The sequence below is a fragment of the Nestor notabilis genome, unplaced genomic scaffold (genome assembly GCF_000696875.1).
Source record: "Nestor notabilis isolate BGI_N333 unplaced genomic scaffold, ASM69687v1 Scaffold36114, whole genome shotgun sequence".
In the NCBI taxonomy this organism is placed as follows: Eukaryota; Metazoa; Chordata; class Aves; order Psittaciformes; family Psittacidae; genus Nestor; species Nestor notabilis.
Window position 1 is genome coordinate 1 of NW_009925765.1, and position 8731 is coordinate 8731.

The 8731-nt window shown below is 38.9% G+C and overlaps 1 protein-coding gene across 1 annotated transcript; it reads right to left on the reverse strand.

The window, feature by feature from the left end:
- Window positions 1-725: 725 nt before the first annotated feature.
- On the reverse strand, window positions 726-7226 carry KDELR2 (KDEL (Lys-Asp-Glu-Leu) endoplasmic reticulum protein retention receptor 2; the record flags this gene model as incomplete). The annotated part of the gene is made up of 4 exons (XM_010013188.1): window positions 726-1965; window positions 2757-3009; window positions 4071-4229; window positions 7126-7226. Coding segments are annotated over 4 exons (548 nt in total), but the record flags the coding sequence as incomplete, so codon positions are not given.
- Between the last annotated feature and the right edge of the window lie 1505 nt (window positions 7227-8731).

Below are 8731 nucleotides of genomic sequence, written 5' to 3' on the forward strand. Positions count from 1 at the left end.
GACCCCGTGCCGAGCTCCGGCGCACCCGCAGGCTGCGCCCCCACCACCACGAGCACCACAGCCCCTGCAGAGGGGAGGTCAAGGAGCTGGGCGGCCTTAGGAAGGCCCCGGTGACTTCTCCCCCACGCTCCCTCTGCGTAGCGGTGAGCACGTACCGGGAAGGCAGTCAAGGGGGACAACGCAGCTGCATTAAAGGACAAAGCCAACAACGTGCAAGAAAATAACCTACCGCTATCCTGAAGGGTTCTCCCACGCTACCAGGCACTGATCTCGTGTAGGCCTATGGCTACAGCTCGGATCTAGCTGTTACAGTTCATCACAGGGTCAGACCTTGGTTTGAAGCAATTCCAGACAGTAACGAGACACTGGTATCTCCAAGACAGAAGAAACTGCAGCACCCTGCCCCACATGCTCTGCAAATAAAAACCACTATTCAAATGTGGGGTTAGGAATGATAACCATTGCTAACTACAGGGATAATGATGGTAAACATATTACAGAAGACAAATGATTTCTTCAAAATAAAACCATCCATAAGTACTATGCTATTACAAAGCAGTGATTGTTGCTTCATCCCATGACAGTGCCCCTCATAGCCTTAAAGAATTCATATTTCAGTAGAGCAAACACTGACATTAAGCAGCTCATCCTTGCTACAACTTTTCATCTTGTCTCAGTCCAATAGTCCAATTTAATTCATGAATATAAACAAAGACACCAAAACATTTTCACCATTTCATAAAGTGTTTATTGAGGATGGTAACACAGGATAAATCATGCAACAGCTCAGTAAAAAAAGGGAATCATTTAAAGGATAAAGAATGGAAACTGGTGCTGCTGATCTTGAGAAGTTTATAAAAAAAATTATTTATTGTCCAAAAGTGACATCAAAAACCACATGAAGCTGAACATGGAAGTTGCTTATAAAGCGTTCATTAAAAAGAAAATGTAGATACTGTTTAAAATGATCACCTACAGATTACTGTAATCAGCAACTTACACGTCTCCCGTTTCTATAGCTGTAATGGTGTAGCCGGGCTGCACATCTCATGTTTAACCTTCTGTTCCTGAACAAAGAGCATAGTCACAGACGTTTGCCACTGAGCAACACAACTGCATCTCTTACCCTTCGTGACCTGTGCTGCCAAGTGCATTCGTTATTGGGATTGCCTTCCCAAAGATCATGGCAAATCAGGAACGGGCCCATCCTTGTGGCCTCCAGAGATTTCCTTACTGCCTTCTTTCCATCAGCCTGTTTCAGGAGGGGAACAACTAGAAAATGGGACTGCTCCCCTTCTGGCACCAACAATTATTTTAAATAAGGAATCCCATGTCAGCAGATGGCACAAAGACTGGGCACCAGCACATCACATCAACATCGGTGGTTTCAGATTCAGAGTTGACATATATTCACCTTTTGGAAAAAAATAAATATAGTGGAATGAAAATTGAATCAAAGGGAAAGAACAGATGACTACCATCCATCAAGGATGCACATACCTGTGCACTGGAGAAAAAAAAAAAACAAACCCAAAAAACAAACTCCCAGTCATTTCAAAGAAATCCTTGAAAATTAAAAAAAAAAAAAAAAAAAGTTTGCACTTGTTCCTGGTCATAAACAATCTCACAAAAATCTCACTTTTGGAACTATTCCAATTGAAACCATACACTGAATTTATTAATACAGTATAAGTTTCTTTATGTAAAAAATCTTTATACATAGTAATAAAAAAGATAAAGGCAAGATGCATCAAACAGAAATCTGCTGGTTGTTTTTCCTCCGTTCTTACAGAGCCGCTGATGACTACCTGCACTAGAAAGAGCTGTGTTTCTGACTTTCTGTCTCAAGCATCTTCGCCTTTGCTTGTGATAAGGATTGTTCTGTCCAAGCATCCAAAAGGACAGATGCTGGTGATGGTTTTTTTGGCACTTACGCTGGCAAACTGAGCTTCTTTCCCTTGAGTACTGTAAGGAAAAGTAGGAAAGGAAACAGTCAGCAAACCAAAGTTGTGATCTAGGAGAAGCACATACTGTTAAAACTTCAAAGGGACCAAAATCCATTAGTCACTTCATTACAGAATGGGTACACTGCAGACAGTTCTCCCAAGCTTGCCTCTCCAATACAAAATGGCAAAATATGATGAATTAACAGCTATTCCAAATTTGCCCTCTTGTGGCACCGTTAATTGTTACTTTTCATCCGTACAGCACATGCTAGCCTATGATCGTGGTTTCTTAAGAGTTATTACTGAAGTAACATGCCCCATATAGCTTTGTAGTTGTATGGTGGAAGACGGAATGTGAATAAGGGCAAGATAACTAACATATCCAGCAGAAATGACTGCTTCTACACTTAAACAGAAACATACAAACCCTTTTGAGCTTTTTAAGGTATTTAAAACCCTAAGAAAGGAGTCTGTAAGCATGGAATCTGCACAAAACAGCGTATAACCCTTGGAGAAGGACAAGGATTGTGCTTGTCAATGGAAGCAATATGTATTTAGCCATACTTATTTTAAACTTATCAATTAAGTTCATCAGACCATTTGTACATTTATGTTCTATCTATACTCACACACAGCCGCCAGAAATGCCCCACACTAGCAGAAAGTGTAATTGATGAATCTATCAAGGAGATTTCAGCAGTAATTTGCACACCGAATTAACATCCTAGTAATGCTGATACAGCAGATCTCTACAAACGTGTTAACAGCTACATTCCACAACCTGAAGCTGGAAGTTACTGCATTACTTACCTTTTGTAACATACAAATAGAAGAAGTCACAGTAAAGAACGGTCTGGACCACACCAGCAACAACAGCTATGAGGTCAAAAAATCCCTCAAAATAGTAGCGCCAAATCCAGTTGACTAAGTACAAGGCACGGTACAGACCCAAGAAGAAAAGATAGTGAGTAGTGATGGTCTCTGCTTCTCCAGTTTTGCTGATCATAAAAAGTTGAGGGAGAATAGCAACCGATTCAAGATAGATGGAGAAGGTCCACAGTATCTGAAAGGAAAACAAAACCAAACCACAGGTATATCCAACTTACTGATAACAGAAGCACAGAAGATACTTGACTCGGCTTTACTCTTTACCCTCTAATGATGTTACGAACAGGTACAGTATTTCAGCAAACTATCCTTCCTGGTACAGGAAAAACTAAGTGAAAGCTTCATAATCAACCTCAGGATGGTACCAGGAAACAACCCTCTGGGCAGACAACACTCTCCAAACCAGCTGTCTAGTGAGCTGGCAGGCACGGGTTTACTCATGAGGAAATTTACGTGCATCCATCAGTTGAGGATTCACAGTACCATGAAATACAGCTTACAGAGCTGGTGCTGTGAAATGCCACAGGGAAGACAATGAAGTTTCCCCTCCGCCCCGCCATGTTCTTCTAACTTTTTTAATCTATTGGTTTAAAGAATGAGTTAATACAGAACAAAATTTAAAATAATCTCTCCAAGTGTTGCAATTAAAATTCTTTTACTAATAAAATCATTTAACTCAAATATAAAAATGCAGCTCAGTCTACTTAAAATAAGCATCTAAAGTTATTCTCTACTCTGTGGGGAAATTACCCATTTGAACTCTCTGGAATTACATTTTAATGTAATTTTTCTGACAGGAAAACACACAGCTGCATTTCACATACAACACAATTCTAATACTCCAGACCATTTCAATTCTGCAAAATTTAAGTATTATAATTCCTTTTGTTTTCACCAGGTGGCACCAACTCTTCACGAACTGCAGCCTGGGGCGTTTCTTTACCAAACAACAAAAGGAGGATACTTTTGTATTAATATAACCATCAGTGCACTGGGAAAAAGACAGTCTTCTGCTTAATGAAATGATCAATATTGGTAATAATGCTAGCCACCTGAAGTGCCTTAAATCTTCACAGAAACCCACACTGTAAAGGTGCATTAAGGTAACAGGAGTAGCCTGAACCTACTTCATGTAGGCATCTTTTAAGCATTCCTCAATCAGCCCCAAAATGCTCATTTTCGTGTTCTAAATTCTTCAGAGAAAACAGTATAACCTCCCACCCACAACCAACTCACCTCCAGAGGAGAGAAGTCATGATTGACAAGAAATGAGAGTCCACCAACAGGAACTATCAGAAACTCCACTCTGAATGTGTCATGATTTCCATCATAGGTGGCCTTAAATTTCATGTAGATCAGATACACAGTGGCATACGAGCAAGCAATGTAGATAAGCTAAAGAGCAAGGAAAGAAAAAACAAAACAACCAACAGAGGTTGTAGGATTAAATCAAACAAAGGTATTTCCAGACACTAAGAGGACTGTCTTTTTTGATTTGTTGTACTGCTTGTGTACATGCTTTTGCAGTTCCAGGCTATGTGGTGGTATTTAACTTTTCTCAGCAGAGTAATAATTCAAAACCAATGATTCTGGGTTCTAATGATGTTGTTATTTTAAAATCATCAACCTGCCTCTGGCTGAAGTGACTGTCCAAAGTTTCTTCAAAGACCCTTTCCTAAGTAGACAGAACTAAGGAACTGACTGGAGAAGGAATACCCCTTCTGCTACTGCAAGGGAAGCACTGCCCAAACATTTACATTAAAAACATGCACGTGCATACATGCAATAATGATAAAATGGGTCTTCTGACATTCAAAAAGCTCGGGAGTGGTGTGGCTCCTATGTGGCAATTAAAACCCCATTCAGTAAGCCCCATTTAGATTCAGCCATTTAACATATCACATATTAGCTGATTTGATCTAGACCTTTAAACATCTCTAAAATCTGAACAGGGGCAAGTGGACACTGTTCTCCACCAAACAGCAAGCCACAAAACCTGCAAAACCAACAGACTGCTAAGAGCACCAAACCAGAATTCAGTTTCCATTTCAGCTGATGTCTAATGTTATAATTTTTAACTGCTATGGTACAGCAGACTTCACAGCTATTCCCTGTGGAATAGGCAAATAGCTTTATTTTACAGATGAGACAACACGATCAGAGAAAATACGTGACTTTCTGAAGGTCGAGCTGTCATCGTCAGGACAGAGCTTACATTGTCCTGGAGACAATACAGTACAGTACACTAGACAAACAGTTTAGCTCCTGCCTCTGTTTCATCACAAAGATTAAATACTCCCAACCATTCATCGCATTAAATACAGGTTCTTTACAGGTGAAAGGTAACACATTAAAACCTCCTCAGTTTGTAGATGCTACTGATCACTCAAAGCACTGCTCATGGATATAAAATGCCACATTAAGAATCCAATGACTCTACTATGCTAGGACCCTAGCTGACTGGAGATACAGGACCACAAAACAGGAAATCAGATACAGGGAACCCCTACTACGGGTGTAAACTCATAATTGATATGGTCAGAGATGACACTAAGAAAGCTCAAATGAGCCCCAACTTTTTACTGAAGTACTCTTCACAAGAATTATAGCATGGTTTGGGACACTCAAAAAGTTTTCATTTTTAAAGATACTATAACAAAAGAATGGTAGGAAAAGGACAGCAGAGTGCATCAGCAAACATGTATCCACTCAGACACAGGTACCTTGAAAAAAACAAACTGTAACATACAGACCACTATAAGTCTCAAAAATTAGTCTGCAGATCATTAAGAAGGTCAGACAGTGCCAACTGGAGTATTTCTGTATATATTCCTGGAACACATCACAGCCAGGCAAATACAGCAAATTGGCACCTGCAGTTTAATTAATATTTCTCTAAAAATACTGAATAAAATCCTACAGAAATTAACATATTTTCTTGCTGCAAATTCGTAATTTGCGTTTTCCTCAGATTAGAAAGTTCATCTAGGTGTGCTCTGAGTAAGCTTATTTGTGTAGTAGTTCTTGCTCTCTACAAATGTGTAACATTATATATTCCTAAATGTATGTGGATAGAACAACAAGCTGTGTTGGGACACTCAAGCAGCTTTGTCTCGGCACTACAACAACGGGCTGAAAAGCCACTTTCATCTAACAGTCTCTCTAAGCAGTAACCTTTGAAACTCTAATAGGGACTTCCATTTTGCAACTTAATACTGGATTTGAACACAGGACCATTTTTTCGTTACTGGAAAGATTCAGTTTAGCATGAAGTTGAGTATCAGAAGTGTAATTTCCCATATTCATTCCTTTTCTGGATAGGAGGGCTGCAGAACAAAGACATGGTCATGACCCTGAATCACAACCAGTAAATAAACTGCAAAAACTCCAGGCTGTTCTTTTGGTGCACCCAACACTAGTTTTTCAACATTCTCAGAAATTACATGGGGAAAAAAGTTTGTGTTTCAAGAATAGTTAATCTATGGTTCTTCATCTACACTTTTAGTATTAAAACTTAAGCATATGTGTTTAACTTGTTAGAAGACAACAGTGTGTCTAAGATCTAGAATTCTACTATACAGCATTATTCCCCTAATTCTTCAATATATTTTGCGTTAATGAGCATCTAGTCTTTGTTCTTTGCAAAGTATGCTATCCTCTCAACTAAATTTGAGGAATATCAAGAAAATGCCACAAATGCACCAGTCTGTATGGGTGCCACAAACATGCTGCACTCTCCCAGTCAACTGCTTTATTTTCTTGTACTCAGCACCAGAAATTGCAGGAATAAGTAAACCAAGTTTGGGCTCACTAACACTCACTGGGCAAGTGAATGGGGTATAATCTGATGGAAGCTGCATTCCTAAATGTGTACTCATGACAACTTTTGATCAGCCTCTGACCAGACACTAGTTGCAATTCTGGCAAAGCATTTAGAATACTAATTTACCTTGTAGTGGATAAAGAGATTTACTTAAGCTTTAATGTGTCAATTGAGAAATAAAATGTATTTGAACCTTGTTTCCAAAAGTTTTTATGTTCAATAATCAAAATGGCATTTGTTCAAAATGTCACATTCCCCATACAGTATTTTTTTTTTTTTTACAATTGCATGTAGTGTACAGAAAATGTAGGGGTTTGACTCTGTCTTCCACATTCTTCATCCCAAGCCCGTCTAGAACTTACTCTGTAATAACTATGCAGTGGGTCATTTAAAGAGGCTGTTGTTAGTGAAATTAATGCACTCTGCATGCAACATTACTAGCTTTTCTAACTCTTCAGTATACTCTACCTTCATAGATGTGTTATACAATGAAATGAATGAAGTGAAGAGGTCCAGATAACGGGTAGTGAAGACCAGTGCAAACAGAAGCTGGCTTTTCCCAGAAATACCTAAAGTGATAAAGGAAATAATTAATTATTCAAAAAGTGATGATGTGCTTTAAAACACTTGATGCCAAGGATGAGAAAGGCTATATCCTTTATTTCTAAGCACACTGATTACAAAATTAGGACAATATCCAAGCTTCCAAGCTGTGCAAATGGAACTGTTAGGTTCTTATTTCTCAGTAGTGTTAATATAAGTTACCTTGTACTGAAAGAGGTGCTAGCACTACACAGGATTTAGAATTTACTCACTGCAGATAGCTTGCAGGTAATATTTTTGGAGATTAAATTATCTGTTCTGCATCATCACTGGGCACTATGCAGCAAGGCTGCATTAGCCTGCAATTCTCAGAGTGTTGTCCCACACCTCAGTACATTCCCTAGATGCTGAATAGCTGGAAACGTACAAAGGCAACACATACTACAGATCCAGTGACAAACAGAAAGTATGCTAGCACCAATAACTTGAATTTAAAGAAATAAATCTATTTTAAAACATAAGGCAATTCAATTCAGAAACTTAACTGACCATGTGCTGGGAAAAAAAATACTATCAGTGAAAACCAGATGTTAATATGTACTATTTCAAAACAAAAAAAAAGGAGAAGTGAGCTAAAATGAGAGACATCTACATTGCATCTATAAAGCAATTTTCGATTTTAGGCAAAAGCCCACATGTCAAAACATCTGTTTGTACTTAACTTCAGCCACTACAGCAGTTAGAATCATAAAAGCTTTGCACAATCAGTCACTAAAAGCTGCTGAAAACAGACATGAAGCATCGCTCTGTAACACTGATGTGGTGGTGCTTCACAGCAGGGGGACAAACAACCCAGCCTGTGCCTCTATCTCGTTATTCCAATTATTCTTGGTTTCAGTCATCCAGGGTGAAAATATTTGAATCTGTTCAGCTAGGCATGCAAATATTGCTCAAAAAACAAGAGGGGGTAATACCCTCTGAGAGAGGGTTATGATGCAAGGCTGAAAATCCTTGTCCCTTCATACAGGTATTTCTGAGACAGGCTTTTATTAACAGTGCCGTAAAACAATTAGAAAAGAAACTCTCTGCTATGGCTATTGAACACCTTTTTCACCCCAGTTTAAGAAACAGTGAATAAGCTGCCCAGAGGAAGGAACTTCATGTTTATACATAAAGTACAGGAATGGCTAAAACAGTAACAATTAAAAGAGGTTTTTGTTTGCAATTTTCATATGTGAAATGTCTCCATGGTGAGCCTAATGTGCCACCAGAACCACCCAACTGTCCATAAGCAACTGAAGTACAGGAAACAGCAAATGCCTCAGAACCTATAGTTATAGAAAACTGATGAACAAAAGTTATAAGCATTAAATAAACCAACAACACCACATTTCCCAAAGTTTAGTAAAAAATATAAATAATAATAAAAAAAGACATTTCTTGAACCAGAACTACCAGCAAAGACTGCTGAAGCAGCACTCCCCATTGCATCCCAGCTGTGCTTGCTGACATTACAGCTCCTGACAGTGCC